The sequence below is a fragment of the Solanum stenotomum genome, chromosome 2 (genome assembly GCF_019186545.1).
Source record: "Solanum stenotomum isolate F172 chromosome 2, ASM1918654v1, whole genome shotgun sequence".
Lineage (NCBI taxonomy): Eukaryota > Viridiplantae > Streptophyta > Magnoliopsida > Solanales > Solanaceae > Solanum > Solanum stenotomum.
The window spans coordinates 64400453-64423817 of NC_064283.1; the positions used below are offsets into that span (position 1 = coordinate 64400453).

Below are 23365 nucleotides of genomic sequence, written 5' to 3' on the forward strand. Positions count from 1 at the left end.
TTGCCTAACGATAAAAGGTATTTTTATGCAAAAAAAAAAAAACGTAATAAAAAAACAGAATTAACGTATTTCAAATAATTCAAGGATAATTATAATCCTTTTTCCTTAATTATAATTCTCTATGGTTCAAAAGTCTTGTTTAGGAGAAAATTATTCTAGTACATATTAGTAAATTATTTATATGTAAATCAATAAACCAAATCATGTTTATTTATATGTTCTTTTAGGGAGCTTTGATCGAATTTTAAGCACAAGCCTATGTAAAAACTTACTTGCAACATCACCAACAATAATATATCCCGAGTAATTCTATAAGTAATGTCTAAGGAGAACAATATTTATGTAAATCCTACCTTTACTTGGAGATGTAGAGAGACAGTTTCCAATAGACCTCGATTCAACATAAAATACTAAACAAGATAGACAAGAATTAACTTGAAACAACAACAACAATAATATATTTTGTGTAATCCTCCAAATGAAGTCTGAGAAGGACAGTATATATACACATAAACCTTTCCTTTACTTTGAGAGATAGAGAGACTATTTCTGATAAACTTTCGGCTCAAGAAAACAACACAAATGAAGAAATCAAAATGAAATACTAAATAAAAGGCATGTAGAAATTTACTTAAAAAGATTCATAATATAACAAAAGCAGCAAACTTTTTATTACATAGCAAACTCCTCAACTCAACAACAAAACTTTGATAAAGCACCAAAATACATATATTCCTACTCTCCCTCAACCTTTTATAATTAAAAAAATATATAAAGGTGGGGAAAGCTTGGATCTTTTTACATAGCTTGAAATCTTTTTTTTCTGATTTTTTCTTGTTATAATATAAAGTAGGAGATTCATTATCATCTACAAGATTCTTCTCCAATCTCCACAACATAATAACCCATATTTTCTTGTTTTTGGTGTAATATACACAACAACACATTAGAAGAAGCTTTTTATCAGAATTTGTACTGCTACTGGTATTTATCTTGTTCACGTTCAATCAACCATTGATCTTGTCTCTCCTCCATTAATCACCCATGGATGTCCTGTATTTAACAAATAACATCAACATCACCTAATATTCACCAAAGAGAAAACACTAGTTTGAAGAATCAAGAAAACATATTGATGACAAGTGGGATTTGCTAGGATGGTAAGCATCCCTCACGTTCAATCCTATCTAAGTTCGAGTCACGAAGGTAGCAGACTATAGAGGGGGTGAAAAAGAAACATTTCATAGTTCAAGAAATTAAAAAAAATTGTTACTTTAGCTCCTATACTAAAATAGGACAACGTCTCAATCTTAAATAAGTTGGAATTCGATATATGAATAATCACTTTGTTATTTAAGCTCATTTCATTTAAAATACAACAGCAATGTAATCCTAAACGTGAGGTTTTGGAAGGATAGAAGGTTTGCGGATCGTAAATAAAGCATATCGACGCAGAATACAGACATGGAGAACAGTAACAACAACGAAATAGTGTGAAACGGAGAGCACTAATAAGGAATATATTCTGTAATTTTCCAAACAATAAAAACAAGGCAAAATGAAAATCAGAGAAATTTAACTTACTCAGTACTTGTTCAGCTGAAAATCGTCTGGAAACATCCTTACATATCATCTTCCTCAACAAATCTTTCGCTTCAGGCGAAACTGACCTGAAATTCCTCGTCGGAAACCTCAAATTCCCTCTGAGAACAGCTTGAAAAGTCTCAGTCGGCGTTTCACCATAAAAAGGAGGAACCCCAGAAAGCATAATATACAAAATAACACCTGCACTCCACACATCCACCTTCTCATTATACTCTTTCCCCATCAAAACCTCCGGCGCAACATAATACGGCGTACCCACAACCCCACTCATCATCCTCCCTTCACAACCCGCAAACCACTCCGCAGATCCAAAATCAGCAAGCTTCAATCTATTCTCAGAATCAAACAACACATTATCCGGCTTAATATCACGATGAGCTACACCCATATGATGACAATAGCTAATCGCAGAAACCAACTGAGTCAGAATAGCCGCGGCAGCCGATTCTGACAACGACCCAGATGAAACCCTTTCGTATAAATCACTATTCGGGCAGAAATCGGTTACCATGTGAAGGAAATCGTCATCTTCATAAACCTTGTAAAGATGGAGAATGTTGGGGTTACCGGAAAGGAGTTGAAGAATTTTGGGTTCTTTATCGAGACACTCACGGTCGGTGGAATCAATGAGGAGGTTTTTGTCGATAGATTTACAGGCGAAGGATTCTCCGGTCGCCGGAGAAAAGCACCGGTAGACGGTACCGAATCTACCACGGCCGATTTCTTCGCAAATTTGAAAATCGTTTTTCAAGGTTTGGAACATTTTTTTCAAGGCTTTGTTCTGTTTCTTTTTTTCTGGTTTTAATAGAATGAAAGAAGTTATATTTATAAATTCTTAAAAAATCGAATATTCGTAGCCTAAGGTTTTACATGGGGTCATTAATCGAGTGAATAAATGAGTGGATTTTTAATTTGCAAAAATTTGATGTACTAAACAAGTCATTATTTCATTTGACTAAAAATTTTACGTCTACTCACTCCCTATTTTTCATTAGTCAATCAAAATTATAAGTTGAGTCAGTCATTAACTCATACAAACTTAACGTGATTGAAAAAATGATGATTCATGGATTAATATTTTTATCGTTAAAGAATGCTTAAATTTTATGTCAAATTAAATTATATTACGAGTACAAAAACATTATGGCAATAGTTGAGTCATGAATGTGACAGGGCACGAGGAATATTGCATGTCATATTATAAAATTGTTTAATTTTAATCAACGTTAAATTCTACATATATTAATATTTTTTTTATATCATATGATATAAAATAAAATAAATTTAAGGTTTATGTGGAGGAAGTTTGGTTAATTGACTTTTATAGTGTAAGCAATTAGGTCATATATCAGGTATTGTTTGTATATTAACGGCAAGAAAGTGGACTTTTCTTTATTAACTAAAGAATATAAATTAGTAGGCATTTGGTTATTTTATTTTGAATTCATGGAGTTGACGTTGAGGATAAAATAGTAATTTCGTTTGAAATTTTGATCTATGAAAACTCATTCGAATTGCACATCTACCGAGGCAGAACGAATTTACACAAGTAAGATCATTTCTCGTTGCTTTAGCTTTTGATTCTATTTAAAATATTAAAGTTGCGTAAAAAATATATATTTATATTGAAAGTTGGAGTTCATAATTTATAACGAATCACCAAAAAATTATCTTATCATAGTTATAAAGAAACACCAATAATATCAAAATTTCATAGTGATAATTGGATTCAACTCAAACCTTGGAAAATTAATAAACTACCTCACTTGTCTACTTCAACAATATTATCATCTCCTTAATAATGCACTTTAATAAAATTAAAATTATTTGAGGAAGACAAGTGTTGGATAACTCCAATATTTGGAGTCAATTATGGGAACCATTCAAAGGGGTAGACGTGTAGGGCAGAAGATGAGTCTGTTTCTCATTTAATCAGAAGTCTCGATTATAAATTTTGAAAATGGAAAATATCTTTAGTAGAAAGGACTCTCTCCGAATGAGCTCTATGTCGTATCACGTATGTATTCAGATTAATCAGACTTTAATATAAATATCAAATAACAAATAAAATTTTAAAAAATTAAAATAAAATGTCAATTATTGGAGGCCAATAAATAATTTAAACCTTCCTATCAAAGAAAAAGCAAATGAAAATTCAACAACTGCAAAATGATCATGTGTCACTTCAATTATCACTTTTTTTTTTGTTTGGTACTAAGAGACGTGATTATTATTCGTATTGTCTATTATTTGGGGGTGAAAGAGGCTCGTTAGTGTGAAGTCTGAATCACTACCGCAAATGAGTATTCTTTTAAGCAAATTATATATCAAAAAATATAAACATCGAGATAATTTCATATCTAAAATTTGGAACTATTTAAGGATGATTTTAAGTTGATTGAGATTGAATAGTCGGTGTATACTGTTTTTTAAAATGTCAATATTTTAGTATTTAATAGGACCCCTTATGTAACACCCCGTATCCGAAAATAGAGATTTCAAATTTCTGGTGTTACAGGTGGCACTCACGGACACCATCCACGGACCGTAGATGGACTCACGGTCCGTCCTGCAGGTCCGTGGTTCGTGACAGAAAACTTCCCCAAGTTCCGTAATGATCAGAAAGGTAGGGCGTCAGGCTCTAAGTCTCAAGGTAGTGTTTCAGGCACCAAAACCTACCCAACTTGCCCGAAGTGTAGTAAGAACCATCCGGGTGAGTGCCTTGCAGGTAAGGAAGGATACTTTGGGTGTGGTCAGTATGGTCATAGATTGAAGGATTGTCCTTCAAGACAAGGTCAAGGAGGAAATAGTGGTAGAGCTCAGTCTAAACTTCAGCAGCACCAGCAGGTCGCCCGACTCAGCAGGGTAACTCTTCTAGTACTGGTGCCGGACAGTGCCAAAACAGGCTTTATGCTCTTCAAGCTCGTTAAGATCAGGAAGATTCTCCTGATGTAGTCACTGGTACGTTACGAGTCTTTGATCTTGATGTTTATGCATTGTTAGATACAGGGGCTACTTTGTCTTTTGTAACTCCATACATACCAGTCCAATTCAGTGTTAGCACAGAAATTCTCTCAGAACCTTTCTCAGTCTCTACTCTTGTCGGTGACCCAGTTATAGCTAGACGGGTATACAAAAAACTGCCCTGTCACAGTCTCTGAGAAAGTCATCTCAGCAAATCTTGTAAAGTTAGAAATGGTAGACTTCGATGTCATTCTAGGCATGGATTGGTTACATTCTTGTTATGCTTCAGTCGATTGTAGAACTAGGATTGTTCGTTTTCAGTTTCCAGACGAACCAACCCTAGAATGGAAGGGTAGTAGCTTAGCACCTATGGGTCGATTCATTTCTTACCTTAAGGCCAGAAAGATGATCTCTAAGGGTTATCTTTATCATCTAGTTCGGGTTAAGAATTTTAGTTTCGAATCCCCAACTCTTGAGTCAGTTCCTGTAGTTAGTGAGTTTCCAGAAGTGTTCCCAGAAGATCTTTTTGGAGTTCCTCCCGAAAGGGAAATAGACTTTAGAATTGATCTCTTTCCAGATACCCAGCCTATCTCTATTCCTCCTTACAGAATGGCTCCAGCTGAGCTTAAGGAATTGAAAGAGCAGTTGAAAGACCTTCTAGATAAGGGCTTCATCAGACCTAGTATTTCGCCATGGGGTGCACCAGTGTTATTCGTAAAGAAGAAAGATAGTTCTCTCAGAATGTGCATTGACTATAGGCAGTTGAACAAAGTCACAATCAAGAATAAGTATCCCATCCCCAGGATTGATGACTTGTTCGACCAACTTCAGGGTGCTAGTCATTTCTCAAAGATAGACCTCAGATCAGGTTATCATCAGCTTAGAGTCAGAGATAGCGACATTCTGAAGACAGCCTTCAGAACTCGGTATGGTCATTACGAATTTGTAGTTATGTCATTTGGACTAACCAATGCTCCTACAGCTTTCATAGATTTGATGAACAGAGTGTTCAAGCAGTATTTGGACTTGTTCGTTATCGTCTTTATTAATGATATCCTCATTTACTCTAGGAATGAGGAAGAACATGCAAGTCATTTGAGAGTTGTTCTGCAAACTCTCAAAGATCACCAGTTATTTGCGAAATTTAACAAGTGCGAGTTTTGGTTACAATCAGTTGCTTTCCTTGGGCATATTGTGACTAGTGCAGGAATTCGAGTAGAATCCCAGAAGATAGAAGCAGTGAAACAATGGCCCAGACCTATCTCTGCTACATATATCAGAAATTTCTTGGGTCTAGCGGGCTATTATAAACGATTTATGGAAGGATTTTCATCCATAGCCTCTCCATTGACTAAGTTGACTCAGAAAAAGGTTAAGTTCCAATGGTCAGATGATTGTGAGAAAAGCTTTGCAGAACTGAAAACTAGGTTGACTACAGCTCCTGTCTTGACTCTACCAGAGGGTTCAGTTGGTTACGTGATCTATTGTGATGCATCCAGAGTCGGCCTAGGTTGTGTATTGATGCAGCGAGGTAAGGTTATAGCTTATGCTTCCAGACAGTTTAAGGTACATGAGAAAAATTATCCAACTCATGAGCTCGAGCTTACAGCAGTGGTGTTTGCACTCAAGATTTGGAGACACTACTTGTATGGTGTTCATGTAGATGTGTTCACAGACCATAAGAGCCTCCAGTATATATTCACCCAGAAAGAGTTGAATCTTCGCCAGAAAAGGTGGCTTGAGTTCCTCAAAGATTATGATATGAGTGTGCATTACCATACAGGTAAGGCGAATGTAGTAGCAGATGCTCTTAGCAGTTTATCCCTGGGTAGCGTAGCACATGTTGAGGAAAAAAAGAGAGAGTTAGCAAAGGATGTTCACAGACTTGCTCACCTAGGAATTCGTCTTATGAGCATATTAGATGGTGGTGTAACGGTTCAGAATGGGGCAAAATCTTCTTTGGTAGTAGAGGTTGGAAAAGCAAGACAGTGATCCAATCTTGCTTGAGCTTAAGGGTGCAGTCCATAATTAGAGAGTGGAGGTTTTCTCCCAAGGGGAAGATGGTGTACTTCGCTATCAAGGTAGATTGTGTGTTCCTGATGTGGGTGAATTGAGACAGCATATTCTCGCAGAAGCCCACAATTCCAGATATTCTATTCATCCAGGCGCCACTAAGATGTACCGTGATCTACGGGAAGTCTATTGGTGGAATGGTATGAAAAGAGATATAACAGATTTTGTGGCTAAGTGCCCCAATTGCCAGCAAATCAAGATAGAACATCAGAAACCAGGAGGTATGACTTAAGAGATTGACATTCCTACTTAGAAGTGGGAAGTGATCAACATGGACTTCATCACATGTTTACCTCGTACTCGCAGACAACATGACTCCATTTGGGTGATTGTTGATAGAGTTACTAAGTCTTCTCACTTTTTGGCGGTCAAGACTACAGATTCGGTGGAGGATTACTCCAAGTTTTACATTAATGAGATTGTGAGGTTGCATGGGGTTCCTTTGTCTATCATCTCAGATAGAGGTCCTCAGTTAACCTCTCATTTCTGGAAGTCATTTTAGAAGGGTCTTGGTACTCAGGTTAACCTTAGAACAACATTTCATCCCCAGACGGATAGTCAGGCAGAGCGTACCATTCAGACCTTAGAGGATATGTTGAGAGCTTGTGTGATCGACTTCAAGGGTAGTTGGGATGATCACCTTCCTCTGATTGAGTTCGCCTACAACAATAGTTACCATTCCAGCATTCAGATGGCCCCTTATGAGGCATTGTATGGGCATAGATGTAGATCTCTATTTGGTTGGTTTGAAGTAGGTGAAGCAGTCTTGATGGGACCAGATTCGGTCCTTAATGCTATGGAGAAAGTGTAACTCATTAGAGATAGACTTAAAACTGCTCAGAGTCGCCAGAAGTCTTATGCAGATGTGAGAAGAAGGGAACTAGAGTTCTAAGTTGATGATTGGGTTTTCCTGAAAGTATCACCCATGAAGGGGGTGATGAGATTTGGCAAGAAAGGGAAGCTTAGTCCCAGATATGTAGGCCCTTACCGGATCTTGAAAAGGATTGGTAAAGTGGCTTATGAGTTAGCAGCAGTACATCCAGTCTTTCACATTTCTCTTTTGAAGAAGTCTGTGGGTGATCCAGCATCCATAGTACCATTAGAGAGTGTGGCGTGAAAGATAGCCTTTCATATGAGGATGTACCAGTTGAGATTATCGATCGTCAAGTTAGAAGGTTGAGAAACAAAGAAGTCGCTTCAGTCAAGGTTTTGTGGAGGAGTCAGTCCGTAGAGGGAGCTACTTGGGAAGCAGAAGCAGCGATGAAGTTCAAGTATCCTCACCTCTTTCCTTCCGATTCCATTCCAACTTGAGGTAATAGTTCCTCTTCAGTTTTTCAGTTATTCATGCCTAAATTCAGTCTTAGAATCATGTTCCTTCAGTTTATACTTGCATTTTCAGTGTATTTGCATGTTCTTGGAACTCAGTTCAGTCAAAAATTCAGTTCTCAGTGTTTAGTGGTAGGGATTGCAGCCCTATCCCTCTATTTCAGCTAGATTAGTCTTCATTCGAGGACGAATGGTCCCAAGGGGGAGATAATGTAACACCCCGTATCCGAAAATAGAGATTTCAGATTTCTGGTGTTACAGGTGGCACTCACGGACACCATCCACGGACCGTAGATGGACTCACAGTCCGTCCTGCAGGTCCGTGATTCGTGACAAAAAACTTCCCCAGAACTCAGTCAGAAAATTTGGCTAAGTGTTGAACCATGGCTGGACTTACGATCCGTATGTGAGGTCACGGACCATAGTTCGTATCCGTGGATCGATGCCCCAATAGCCCACCTTCAGTCCCGATTGACGGTTAACCAGCACGGACCGTCAATCGATCCACGGTCCGTAGGTCTGACCATAGGTGAGGATTACCAGTCAGTTAGATGAAAATTGTGGTTAAGTCAACTTCAGATGGTCATAAATTTTAATACAAAATGAATTATGTGTCCCAGGATTTATGGTTAGATAGATAATTTAGTTATCTTTCCAACGCCACCGAGTTTCCTAAATTTCGACCTCCGAGTAAAACGTTATACTCGTTTTAGTGAAGCCCTGTCAGACAGACTCGACCTACGGATCCAATCAACGGACCGTCGACTGAATGACGGCCCGTCAGTCACTCCGACAGCAGCTAAGTCAGTGGTCTTTTGGTCTTTTCCTATTTCGTTTAACCTCTTAGATACGTCGTTTAAACCCTAAATCATGAGGTTTTAGTCAGTTTAAGCCTAAAAACATAACCAGAACTTACCTAAGTCAAATCATTAATCAAACTTAGAAAAATTAGAACGCTAAAAGGAGAAGAAAAGTCAAGAACCCTAGTTCAAGAACGTAGCAAGGTTCCATCAGTTCCAGCCCTGAAATCGAAAGATTTCTCCGTAGAATTCGTCACCAGGTATGTGGGATTTCACTAGTGGGTTCCTTTCGCCCATTAGGTCCCTAGAATTCAGTCAGATTCTTGATTCCATGATTATGAACAGACCTAGGGTTTCTAGAATTATAGCAGATCATCATGAATTAGTTATTTAAATGTTCCAAATCAGATTATCATGTTATTGCTCAGTTTATCGCATGAATTTCAGAACCCTAGCTATGTATTTCTTTAGTTCTTGAATTACACATGCTAGGTCAGATATTTCAGTATTCAGTTTTACATGCCTCAGTTTATGAATGCATCATTATCAGATTAATTGTTGCATTCTCAGTTTGCATGTTCAGTTTCGAGCTATCCAGTATTTACAGAAATTCAGTCATAACCAGTTAACCACTTAATTCATTGGGAGTAGCATAATACCGAGTTGGACTAGGGTTTCAGCGTACCCATATAGTCCCAGAACTACGAGCCACGTAGGTGTAAGTCCCCTCTGTGGGCAACATCAGTTTAGTGATCACGCCAGCATGCCTCTATACCTCTGGCAGGGTATATTGGGTCCTCTCGATGGGGCGTATACATCGGACTCCACATTTAGCTCATGTGGTTTTATGTCGGTTATTAGTAACTCCCACAGTTCAGTCAGACTCTATTGCATTGATCATATTTCAGTACAGTTAGTATTCAGTCTCAGTATGTTATAAATTTGGTCATTGCATCAGTTAGCTCAGTATTCAGTATTTTCAGTATCTATATCATGTTCAGATTATTTCATTGCTTTATTGCTTTGTTCAGTTATATGTTATTTCAGCTTTACTCTATCCTGCATGCTCAGTACCTTTCAAGTATTGATGCATACGTGCGCTACATCTTCTCGTGATGTAGGTTCAGGTTCTCAGCATCCAGATCACGCTTAGATCGATTCTCGATCTTCAGTTCAGCAGCATCAGTGGTGAATCCTCATTCTTCGAGGACTAGTGACATGTTTATCTTTATCGCTTTTATTCTTTAGTTTCAGTTTTGCTAGATCTAGTTGGGGCATGTCTCAACATTTCTAGTCAGTTTAGAGGCTTATTTCAGACATAGTTAGATTCAGCTTAGTATTTTGAGTTTGATATTTCTTTTTGTATTAAACTCACAGATTTGATATATTCAGTTATAGTATATGGGTATTCCCCATCTTTTCAGTTTATTTATGATTTAGCTTCCGCATCAGTTTATTATCTTTAGTATGCTCATGATCATGCCAGCAGGGTTAGCTTGGGATCACTTGTGGTCCTAGGTCCCGTTTCCGCGTCTCGGGGGTAGCTCAGGGCGTGACACCTTAGCCACACTTTCAATAATTATTAAAAATGCCAATATTTTTCTTTTGTTATAGGGTTGATTATGTATTTTTTTTCATTTGTTTAATTTTAAAGAATACAATTAGTTAATAACAGAAATGAGAAAATTATGGGAAAGAGTAATTTAAAAACTTTTAAATTGAAATTTAAATAGAGAAATATTGAGATACATTGTGAGCACAGAAATACAAAACTTTTGATGGTATACAATTAGAATAAAAGCAAATAAAAAATAAATAAAAACAAAAATTATTTTGTATTTCAGATAATCAGCTAGAAAGATACTATTATGAACGACTAACTTTGTATACGTTGCCGAGGTTGAATACAATTTGATGATAAAAATACAAAACTAGTAGGCATACAGTTAGAGTAAATACAAAATAAGAAGCAATATAACAAAAAATATGTTGTATTCTACATAATCCCCACAAAATAATATTATGTACTATATAAAAGTCGTATCTAAACAAAAATTATGTTGTATTCTACACAATCAGCTGCAAAGGTACTATTATGAACTACTAACTTTGTATCCACTTTTGAGGATGAATACAATTTGATGACATAAATACAAAATTAACAGGCATACAAATATAAGAAAAAATAAAAATATGTTGTATTCCACATAATCCCAAAAATATGAGATTATGAACTACAAAAATTATATCCAATTCATAATATGAAAACAAAAAGAAAATAAGATTACAAAACGTTATGAAGTTGTTCATTAAGCCACGATTTGTTCAAGATTAAAAAAAATGGAAAAATAGTACTATCAATTTAAGTTTTCAAGGATTTGGCATATCTTCCAAAATGAATTTTGCTTTAGTCTATAGCACAATAATTAGGAAAACTTGATGGGATTACGTGGTGCTAAATCAGAACAAAAAATGCCCATTTTTTACTTGAAAAAAATGATGAACATTTCAGTTGTGGCTAAATCAATATATTGTTGTGAATATCTTTTGGGAGATTTTTACAGATTTCTGAAAATAATTGAAAAAAAAACGTTACCTATCAAAGAGAGAGAGAGAGAAAGGAGGAATTTGGAGTAAAAACCTAGAAAGAGGTGAAAGTGGATAATAAGGTTTTTTTATTATTTTACTTTTTCACTAGGTAGTGGTAAAAATGAGTCCAATGTGGCATTGATTTGAAAAATAAAAGGAAAGGAAATTAATTATATTATGATACATTATATTTGCTAAAATATTGACATATTGACATTTTCAATAATTATTTTAAAGTATAGATATTTTTAATAATTATATTAGGGATTTTCACTAATTTGCTAATTTTCTCTACTTTATACATAATTAAACTATATTAAATTTTTTGAGTGTATCATAATGAATAGACAACGTATAGCTTAAATATTGGTACGCTAATAAACTATCTTGTATAATCAATATATATTTTTTATATTGTTTAATCAATATACATTTTATAACTTTTAACTATCTTTTTATGTAAATAAATTACTAACATATTTATTATAAACTATTTTATACTCCCTCTGTCCCTAATTACTTGTCCACTTTTGAATTGACATACCTATTAAGAAAACGATTAATGACATAGTGAGTTTACCATTTTACCCCTATTAATTATGAAGTGGATGAAAAGTTCTACATTTTTAAAAGTAATTAGTCATTTAATTGAGGGTATAATAGGTAAAAAAAACGTCCTTTCTTGATTTGTCAAAATGGACAAGTAATTAGGGACAATTATAAAAGAAAAAGTGGACAAGTAATTAAGGACATAGAGTATATATTTGAAACTAGCCATAAATTTTATATCATTAGATTTAATTTTTTTCAAATAGCAATACCTTATACCAACAGTGGCGGACCCAAGATTTTCGTTCAGGGGGTTCGAAAAATAAAAGTATAAACGTGTAAATAAGCATTTAGAAATGAAAACCTTGAATTCTTTTGGGTTTAAAACCAAACTTTTAACACATTTCTTAAACTAAAAAAAAAACTATAAAAAACTTGAAAAACAGAACTGAAAATTAAAAGAAAAACTAACAAAAACTGAAAAAGAAAAAAATAAAGTGCTATCACTAGGATTCAATTCCGTGATGTACAACTTAATTTCAGGGGTATTTGTCATTGTGCCATCAGTTTCTCTTTGTTATTGAGGGGGTTCAAAATATATATATCTATAGAAATACAAAAAATTTACCTTATATATATCGTGTAATTTTTGCCGAGGGAGTTCGGGTGAACCCCTGGATATCACGTGGGTCCGCCCCTGTATACCAAGACCACAGATTTTCGAAATAGCCCATAGTTTTTCACATCATGTTCATAAAAAAGTTCAACTATTTGCTATCTTATTAATTAGTGTAATAAAGTGCCACATGAGCCACCAAATGACAATAATGTGGGGGTGACTCAACTTTCACACTCCATACTTTTTTTGTTTGGTAGAAATTAATAATATTATATATAGATAATAGAATTTGTCGTCAAATAGCAACTAGTTATAAAAAAAAATACTATAATTATTTGAAATCTTTCAAAAGTAATTCCTAACATGTCTATCTGGCATATATATATATATATATATATATATATATATATATAACAAATATTTAACTGTGAATCAAAATAATACGTAAATTTTAAATTTTAAATTCGTTAGCACTTTAAAATAATATTATTAAACAGTCTCAATCACACTAAATATTATACTAGTATACAACTGTATTTCTTAGGTTTTGTTGCCTTTAAATTCTCTTTTAAAATGAGTATATTATATATTATCAAAATATGTTTTTGATTAATCATCAATAATTAAGATTAATTATTCAAGGGATGCATAATAGTATCTTGTCAAGTATAACCTAAGAATATTCATTTAATATGCTTTTTTGGAATCCTTACAAAGCCGTCCACTTGAAAGAGTGATGACATATGTCCCAGGATAAGTGCTTTTGTGAAGTGAGAAGAAAGTTTGGTTTTTCTATATATTTTGTATTCGATATCCGTATTAATAATCCTGATAATTTAAATTTATATCGCGTAAAATCTATTTATGAGAGAAGTACTTTCTAATCATACAAATATGTCTATCATATTTACTAATTCTCTCTCTAATTTGAGATAATTAAATTTTATCTCACTAATTAGTAATTCTATATCAGATTTCAAATCAGATGCATCGAAATACATGTTTTTTGCTATCAGATACATTGAAATTGGGAGAGAAGGCGAACGACAACTGAAAGGACACGAGCAAGATTTATTTATGCAACTCAAATACATGTGAATCACACTAGATACATATATTTGGTATGATTTGTATATGAAAAATCAGATACGCGAGCAAGATAGGAGGAGGCGAGCGAGATTTGTATATGTATCCCATATGCATACTAATTCACTTGAATACAGTATATCTAGAACAAATTAAACCTAATTTTGGTAATCTGGACATATTTGGACGCACGAAAATCTGGTTAAATTCATAAGCTTATAAACTAGCATGAATCTATGGAATTAACTCCTAAATTAATGAATTTTTTTAAAGTTATCTCTAATAATTTTACACACTGTTAACACAATTAAAAAAAAATGCACTTTCATCAAATTTTAACTTGGCCTTTGTTAGTCAGCATTCGAACTTGAAATCTTTAATTAATAATGAAGATAGTGTATCAATACCATCTAAATACTTATTTATATGTTTTAATTAAAAGAAAACGAAAGGTAATCACACTCTGAAAGAGATGTATTACTAGTAACTATAAAATATTAATTATTATAAAATTACAAATGCTTATACTATGGTTTCTTATCCATTATTTTGTCATATAGTTTCTATTATATTTGATTAGATTCTAATCAAAATTTGTCTTCTCATGCACATGGCACAAATAGCAGTTATATGCTGGTACCAATAAATGAATATTAAAGTGTGCCAGCATAAACAAAATATGTGATTGAAAATAATTCCTTTTGGAGCAAGTGAAAATGACCTCCAAACTTGAGATTGGAATATACTTTATTCAACTGTTAAAGATTCAATGTACTCACAATAACATAATAAATAAATGTATTTTTTAATTTGGACTCAGCTGATATTTAATCTTTCATAATCAAACTAGTAAATCAAAACAAAACTATCACGACCAGCCTCGCTCTTTTATCGTCGGGGAGGAGCATCTCGAAGTATGGTAAAAGGATATTGCATTTTGACTTTGTCTCTCAGAAGTCACCGTAAGTTGAGTTTGAGGCACCGATGAACCCAACGGATTTCGTAGTTTGACTGTACACCAAAATTCGAGAAATATGAGAAGATTTGTAATGTTTCACAACTACCCTTAATGTTTAGTCAAATACATGGAACTTAATACAGGTAAAATGTTGATAATATTATTAAATATTTGTCAAAAAAAATGTCATATACATTATAAGAGAGAAAATAGTACTCCCTCGGTCTCATTTTATGTGACATTCTTTGACTTGACACGATGTTTAAAATAAAAAAACTTTTGAAACTTGTGGTTTAAAACAAACTTGGATATTTATGTGATTGATATTCATTTCATTTAAGGGTAAGAAGGAAATTTCAAAGTTAAATTGTTTCTAATTATAGTAAGCTGACATTTTTTTAGACGAACTAAAAAAAGGAGTGTCACATAAAATGGGGCAGAAGAAGTAATTTTTTCACAATGAGTCAATCTTTTGCATCAAATAATCACTCATAGTAAAGAGTTGATTATGACTTAATGGGAAAAGATGCTCCCCAACACACATAGAAAACCTTATCTAATCATCTTAGATCACAAAATAAGAGAGTTAAAGCTCATTCAAACAAAAGCTTGATTAAATGTTAGAAAAAAAAATTAGGAGAATCTTATAATTTAGAATTCTTAAATTCTTGGGACATGACAAGGCCTTTGATTGCTCATTTTGGATAATACTAATTCTCTGTCCAAACCACTTATAAAGACAGACACACACAAGAAAAAGAAGATAAAAGATGACAACAATGGAATATGATGATTCACTTTTGAGGTCCCAATGGATGCAAAGACAAAAGAGGCAGTTTTATCTGTCTACTTTTTTCCAATTTGTAAAAGTGATTGATTGAATATAAACTAGTTGTTGTTGCCTTGTAGGTTCACTTGTTTAAAGAGCTTTTGCTTATCCTATGGGGGTCCAAATTCAAATTAATCGAAATTCAAAGCGAATATCAAGATATCGGTAGCAAAGAAGAGTTTTGATTGAGTCTACTTAGCGTACTAATAAGACGCGAAGATCATTCCATCAGTAATGTTTTAATATGATAATAGCATACTCAATATAATCCCACAAAGTAGAATTTTGAAAGGATAAAGTGTACACAAACTTTACCACTACCTAAAAAATAGAAAGATTGTTTTCTGATAGACGCTCGGCTCAAGATAACAATAACAGTGAAAAACCAAGCAAAACACTAAACAAGGCATGACAAAGCATTCCCAAAAGAAGCATAACTACAACAAAATAATATGATAATCGAAGTACAAGGAACAATAAATATTTACATAAATTAAAGGAGCAAAAACCTACAAAAGTAATACTACGACTACCGGTACGGAAGTGTTCCAACAGTTGAGAATTGATAAACAATCCTCTCATCCACATCAATCAAATTTAAGAAGCATATACAGAAAACATAAGACCTTTTTAACCTTACAAAAGAATTACCCCTCAACTTTTTTTTTTCCAAAAAAAAAAGAAAAGAACATAGTAGAAATAAAAAAATTCCCAGCATATTCTGCATGTTACAAATGAGATTAAGAAGATGATTGCCTGTAGTTAGCTAAAACCAAAATTATTGACATGATCAGCATAAGAAACACACACTCCTACTCTTTGGTGTGTTCCTTTCTTCATATCCCCTCACGAATGATCTAATCGATAGATGCTCCGAAGCATATGTCATGAAGGACGCCAAAATAAGGCCGCCTACCACCATCAAACCTAACCTGTAGAAAAAGCATAAGAACGAAGCTTTATAATGTTTTTTGGTAGACGTTCACTTGTATCATATCATCTTCAACTAGAGATGTTATTTGACTACTTACATAGAAAGATATTCTAGTGCCTTATCACAAGAAAAAGGTATCTGTAAAGATGGACCAGAAAACAAAGGAGAGGGCAGGAAATTGGAAGCCCAGAGAAGCCAACAGCATCACCAAGAAATTTTACTTGAGCAATGAAACTATATGCGATGCTATGTGGTCACAGAAGATGGCTTACATAACACCCCAGCAATGCTGTTGAAGCTTCACTATGATAACATACAACAACATACCCAATACAATCCCATGAGTGGGTCTGGGGAGGGTCAGATGAATGCAGACCTTACCCCTACCTTTGTGGGGTAGAGTGGTTGTTTCCGATAGACCCTCGGCTCAAAAGAGAAGAAGAATTCGAAGCACGACTATAAGAAAATAAGACAGCAAAAAAAAAGGATACAAAGCAATTCACTATGATAACATAAAAGGAACATAGGAGACAGTCGTCTAACAAAAGCCTAAATTTACTTGGTATTTTCTCACCCAATGGACTTCCTATAAGAATCATCTTCACGTACTTTTCTTTCGTATTCATGAATGAGTTAAAGATGTGATTAAGACTCCATTTATATAATGGTATTGCAATAAACTTATAACTTCATACGTATGGATGGCTAAAAGATTTCGAGTTTCCTAGGTGAAACGAAGAACCACATGGCAAGTAGACATCAAGTGCCATCATGTAATTCAAATCCAGCCTGAATAGACAACAACCAAATGACACAAAATTGATTGAAATGCAGAAATCCTGTCGAAAGTACCTCAAAAACAAAGAAGTGACTCCAAAAACACCAGGCAATGCTGGGGCTGCAATGGCAAGAAATGCCATCCCTAACCCATAGTACCACGCTGCATTGTCACAACATGATTGCTGCCGCTGATGACCTACAAAGCAACAAAATAGGCAGCAACACTGAAGAAATGCACCAACAAATTTAGTAAAATAGAATTCAGTGATCTGGTTACATAACAAACCTTTTCCAGGTTCATAATCCAAAGATACAGGATGAGCCGGAAATTGTCCAGGTTGATTTGCCGCAACCCTTCCCCACTGATAAACTATGTGCAAATAACTTCCGAACAAGAGGAAGAAAAGTGTAAATGTCCATTCGTACATAAGAAGGAGACCAGTCCATGGCATTACTTGGCGCGGAATGATTAAAAGTGGAAGACCAAGGGACACCAGAGCAGCAGCAAAACAGACACAGACAGATATCGCACCCAGATAAGTAGGCATCTTCAACTTCATACCATTTGGGGACTGTTTATCATTTTAAGATTATGTGAGAAAGTCAACATATGCTTATCAATAAGTAAATAAATATTATGGTAGAAATATGGTCATTAATTTCAGCAGCCAAAATATGTCAACTATGAAGGCAAGAATTTACGGTCTCTGCATTGTATGATAGGCAATTTATGAATAGTAAGGAAGGTGCAGAACTTAATCAGGATGTTCACAACTCAACAACTGAGAGGAAGAAGAAGAGGTACCTGCTGGTTGGAGCTGATGGCAGATGGAGGAACAGAGGCATAAGCTAGGACACCTCCTCTGACCTTGTAGTACATTTGTCTGATATGATGCCATAGTGATTGTGTCTGCAGAAGCAATCTTTTAGAATATACATTCAAATGTTTGACTAGTGTCTAAGTAATTAACTCTTTTTTAAATCACCAACCTGTAAGAATGACCGATAGTAACAAAATGCTATCAGAAGCAACGGAAGCAAATAAAGAAATTTGACAAGAAGTTCATCTCTGGAATTTTTGCCGCCTCTAGTTCCAGGTAGAGATTCTTGAAGCTGTACCCTGACATTCTGCAGCATAGGCATACACAAGAAAGTCACACAATCTTGTACTGGCAAGTTCAAAAGTCCTCCTTTTCCACATCAAAAGACATCCTCATCTCCAAGATGGGAAAAAAGAAGCTTCCATGAAGACACAAAAAAAGGTTTTATGTTGGGTGGGGGACAGAACCAGGGAGCATACTATTGCAGGAAAAAGACAATCACATTTGGAGAATGCAAAGAGCACTAGCAATGGCTTGAGGAGAGAACACCAAGAATACCTGCCAGACATCAACAGGTTTTAACAGCCAAGACGTCCACCAATCCCACGGTTTAAGCGGGCCAAGAGTGTAATGAATAACTCGAAGTTCTTTTTCATCCACCATCCACTGCAGATACATCAATTAAGAAAAGATAAAGGTCAAAAGAAGGAAGCAAATTTAATGCACTTCCGAAAATATCTACTGCAAACAATTGGCTATGTTCATCTATATGAAACCTTCTCATTTTGTTTCAGCGGGAAAACATTTCCTGCCATACAAGAAAATCTTTTTTTTCCCGGGATATGGTAAACCCCCTCACCCCCACGGCCTACCCATGGCAAAACCAACGAGTCCAGTCCTCCAAAGAAAACAGGAGTCAGACAATGATCCATTCCCACTTTATGGTTTGAGGTGGAAGGTACTAGTATTAGGCTTTTCCTCCCTTATCTCTGGCCATCCAAGATATATTCATTCACTACCTTCTATTAATAGCATGCACATTTAGCAGCAGTTTCTCCTAAATGGTTTGTGAGCTTTCTCCAAAATTTCTCTTTCTATGAAAAGACTATTCTATGGATAAAATATATAGTATGAACCAATCAAATTTCTCTAATTGTTGATAACTAAGTGCTATACTACATCAGCATATTCCAATCACATGAAAGTCAACTTTTTCTTCTTTTCCTATATCAAACAAATATGGCAGCTTGAATCCTTCCTCTAAGAGTAAAGGGGCAGGCTGGTGCATTAAAGCTCCCACTATGTGCAGGGTCCAGGAAAGCACTAAAGCATCCTCCAAGAGTGTAAAAACTAATTGTATTTTGTCCATATTTTCATCAAAGGCTAAAGCTTACACACCACATCCCAACCAACTAAAAACACACTCAAAGAAAGGACAGTCTCTTGAACCCAAACACACCTTGTTAGCAAGCATGTAGAGGCCAACATCTGCATTGTAAAGAGTAGAAAGTCTCTCCATTTCTGGAACCTTTCTGGAATTTAAGACATCTGACGGCAAATTTGGCTCATAAACCTGAGCATTAGCGAACCCAACATAGTAGGAGTTGAGGAAACCTTGATCACCTGTTAGAAGAGAAGCAACAATAATCATCAAAACAAAAATATTTTCACCATTAGGACAACGGAAAAAAAAATCTGTGTAACGAACTATCAGAGCTAGAAAAATATCTCACAAAAATTATTAGATGATAAAAGATAATCAAAATCTTTCAATAGAAACATAAGTTGGACTATAGAAAGATGTAATGACTGATGACAACATATAACCTTAAAACCGAAGCATAAGTTGGACTATAGAAAGATGTGATGACTGATGACAACATATAACCTTAAAACCGAAGCAGTTCACAGCTAAACCATACCTCCAGTGTAAGAAGGCAAAGTGGTCACCTTGCTCATCATATCATTAAAAACTTTTTCTGATGGCTCAACCACCATGACTCCAGAATTCAGTCTCTCAGAATGTTTTAAATTTGCACAAAACTTCCCACATTTAAACAGATCTTCAATGCTTTTAACAACAATAGTATCAGCGTCAAGATACACCACTGCCAAAACAAGGGAGAAATGGCAAGAATAAGGTCTACAAGTCAGAAAACCATATGCATATTGCTTAGCAGAAAAGAAAACTACAGGAGTAATGAGATATCTGTTTGAAATATTCAGGTAATGAAACAAGCTAGGTCTCTATCTTTCACATACCCATGGCCCTTCCGTTTAACAGCATACACAAGAGATGACTTAATTATACTAATGCGTAGAGCCTGGTAGTACACGCATAACATCGGCAACAAAAATTACCAGTATAATTGCTCGAGCCACCTATGGAATTACACTGGGTATGTTGTTGTTGTTCCAATTGCTCAAGCCACATTACATCTAAATAAAGTTTTATGGAAGCAGAACATGGTTCTCTTTATCTTCAGATATATTCACCTATTTTTTACTGTTAGTACAATTACATACTCGATGTACTTGCAGCTACATCAGTTTTTTAAAAACAGGCTGACAAAATGACGTTTGAATTAAAGGAATAAAATTGGAAGAAGAAAACTGAATTAAATTAGACCACTTATACCATCCATTATATAACAGGACATAGAATGGTGGAAATCATCAAGAAGACAATAAAATTCATCAAGCCAAAGTTTAGAAACACCTAAGAAATATCCAAGGTTCTATTTTACATCCCTTTCTTTCTTTAGCATTTAGGTTGAAGTTTGACAATATAGAATTACCTTTCTTGTAAGTGGTCATGTTAAATATTTTTAGCTTTGTGTAGACGCCCCAAAACCTCTTCGGTCTCACTTGATTTGGGTTTGCCAGTAAACTAATTTTCTCCACAATCCAACCATCTGCCTGCAAGAAAGAAACCAAACACCAAAACAACCATTTTAACAGGAAAGTTAAGCACCGCATAGAAATAGCAACACAATAAACAAAAAGATTGACAATTAATTTAAGAATAAATGCTACAATAAAGAATAACAGCTAAACCAAAGACTATTATAGGACTTCACCCAGGTAAAGTAAATCACAATTCACAGGTACCACTTTTACGATTTGCTTTTACTGACTGGAAAGAATGTGAAGTGATTTAGTTTCAAAATAGAAAAAAGAATCTATCTTCAAGATAGATCCAGTTTACTACTTCTTACAATTGAGCAACACTCGAATTAGATTTTAATATTCACTTACTTACTAGTCCTAGATCACTAATAAAGCAATCAACTAAACATTCATCAATTTACACTCTTAAAGAATACCCATGAGGAAGTGAACTTTCTTTTTCTAACAATTTATGTTTACGGCTCAGCTTGTGTACTTTCACTAATCCACAAGGCAATCAGCTAAAACCCACAATGCAAGTGATGGGAAAAACCTGCTCACAGAAGCTGGATAGATGGGCTTACACACTGAAGCATTGTACAGGGGGATTCAGACCAGAATCACCAGGTTTTTCCCTTATGGCTTAAACACTGAGTCATCCTCTTGGAGACAATACTGAGCTATTCTTAACATGCAAGCACATAAAAAGTTTAATTTATTGGTCCTACAACAATAACAAATCAGCTATCTTTACAGTTCCCAGCTCAGCAACAATAACAAATCAGCTAGCTTTATATTTCCCAGCTCAACAGCAACAACATCATACCTAGTGTAATCCCACAAGTGGGGTCTGGGATGGGTAAGATGTATGCAGACCTTACCACTACCTTTAAACGGTAGAGAGATGTTTCTATAATTGAATATCCAAAATGGATCCAAATGAAACAGAACGAAATGGATTCATATAGTTGACCCCAACTAGTTGGGATCGAGGGGTTTATGTTCTTATAAGCAAACACATAGAAGGCGAAAAAATGAATTCATTAGTCCTAGAACAATAACAATTCAACAGTCTTCACATCTCCCAGCTCAACCTTATAAAAAAAACTATAATTGAGTATCCGATACAGGTACAAATGAAACAAATTAAAATAAGATTAGTATAGCCGACCTCAACTAGTTCGAGATCAAGGGGTTTATGTTCTTGTACTAGTATTCAGTATTACTCAAAGTTACAATCAAAACCTACCTGGAGTAGTTGTTTGGCATATTGAGAGACCCCATCAGAGACCAAAACTACCATATCTTTGGTGGATCCAGTATCCCTAATGGACTTGCCAAGTACTCGAACCCCAAGCAAGAACTCATCGCCATACAAAAGGGTCACATATGCTTCATCAGATTTGGAACAATAAACTCCAATTAAACAATTACACAACAAGAATAAAACCCCAAATCGTAAATAACTGATTCTCATCACACTACACTGAAAAAAAGATCGTTTTTTTTTCTCTTTTTCAAATGGAAATTGAAAAAGGGGATCTATTTTCAACTGGGGTTTTTGAATTCTTCAAAGTTCATATGGATTCTTGAATTTTTATTGCTCCAAGGCAATGTTCATAGTCTTGTTTGTCGTCTCCCTTTTGGGTTTGGCTGTCTTTCTGGAAAATAGGAGTTGTCAACCGTCTCTCAACGTGCTCATATGGATAAAAGGAAATTGCATGGAACAAGGAACAATAACACCATACCAACATAGGTCCTGGTGGAAGGGTAAGTCTCGTATTTGAGTTTCGATATAAAAAAATTTGATTGGGAGTGTGGTCTTCTAAAATGGGCTCTTCAATGCGTGAATTCAAATGAGGTTGTCTCTACATTTTTTTTGGCAAGATACGTTTATAACCTCATCAATAGCTTCAACATTTGTTACAAAAATCACACTAAGAAAAATTAGCCCTAAAACTTTAGTAAAATTCATGATTTATAATTTGTAATAATATAATGGAATTGTTCTCTTTGGTTGAGAATTTTTGTGTGCTTAGATGAAAGCAAATACATGCTATTTATATTAAAAGTTTTATGTTTAAGTTCGAGTTGGTTTGGATTAATTTATTATTTAAGTATTTTTAATCAAAATAACTTATTGATTATTTTTGGAGTATTTGACTAATTTTTTAAAAATAGTTACAAGCACTTAATTTCAAATTAAAATGATCAAAATAAGTCAAAAATTTAAATTAAATTTTCTAACTTTAAGTCAAAAATCAATTTAGACGGACTCTTAAATCAACTCACCATTCAATTTGGTAAAGGATATGAGATTCAAACAAAAAAAGAAGTCAATTTAACTTTACCTCATTAACATTTACGGATCACAAAAAAAATATCTTCTCTTATGTTCATGATAACCTTTTTATGCAATATATTTTGGTGATTTTTTTTGTTAAAAAAAAATATTAATTAACGACAATAGATTAATTGTCATTAAAAACATATTTTTAGCGATATTTAATATTCTTTGTAAATGTCCCTAAAACCTATACCAA

General features: G+C 34.7%; 2 protein-coding genes and 1 long non-coding RNA gene across 5 annotated transcripts in view; 1 reads left to right on the forward strand and 2 right to left on the reverse strand.

Moving 5' to 3' along the window:
- Nucleotides 1-645: 645 nt before the first annotated feature.
- Nucleotides 646-2396, reverse strand: LOC125854271 (phosphoenolpyruvate carboxylase kinase 2-like). 2 transcript variants are annotated; one of them, XR_007445392.1, is made up of 3 exons: nt 1585-2396; nt 935-1053; nt 647-891 (listed from the first exon to the last, which is right to left on the reverse strand). XR_007445392.1 is itself a non-coding variant. In XM_049533768.1 (2 exons), exons 1-2 carry the CDS (start codon nt 2366-2368, stop codon nt 1004-1006), a joined length of 834 nt encoding a protein of 277 aa, XP_049389725.1. In that variant the 5' UTR covers nt 2369-2396; the 3' UTR covers nt 646-1003. The 2 variants fall into 2 exon arrangements, 1 of the variants encoding a protein (XP_049389725.1); XM_049533768.1 differs by having other exon boundaries at nt 646-1053.
- LOC125854272 (uncharacterized) overlaps nt 1996-23365 on the forward strand; it is a 30565-nt gene continuing 9195 nt past the window's right edge. Inside the window, exon 1 of the long non-coding RNA XR_007445393.1 lies at nt 1996-2239. This is a non-coding gene — a long non-coding RNA (uncharacterized LOC125854272). The remainder of the gene's footprint in view (nt 2240-23365) is intronic.
- Nucleotides 16075-22558, reverse strand: LOC125854269 (inositol phosphorylceramide glucuronosyltransferase 1-like). Of its 2 annotated transcripts, none has more exons than XM_049533766.1 (10): nt 22072-22558; nt 20732-20852; nt 19856-20041; nt 19393-19556; nt 18492-18599; nt 18103-18240; nt 17918-18022; nt 17399-17666; nt 17185-17308; nt 16075-16330 (listed from the first exon to the last, which is right to left on the reverse strand). In XM_049533766.1, the coding sequence occupies exons 1-10, from the start codon at nt 22297-22299 to the stop codon at nt 16189-16191; spliced, it is 1584 nt and encodes a 527-aa protein (XP_049389723.1). In that variant the 5' UTR covers nt 22300-22558; the 3' UTR covers nt 16075-16188. The 2 variants fall into 2 exon arrangements, with proteins under 2 accessions (XP_049389723.1, XP_049389722.1); XM_049533765.1 differs by having other exon boundaries at nt 17399-17684.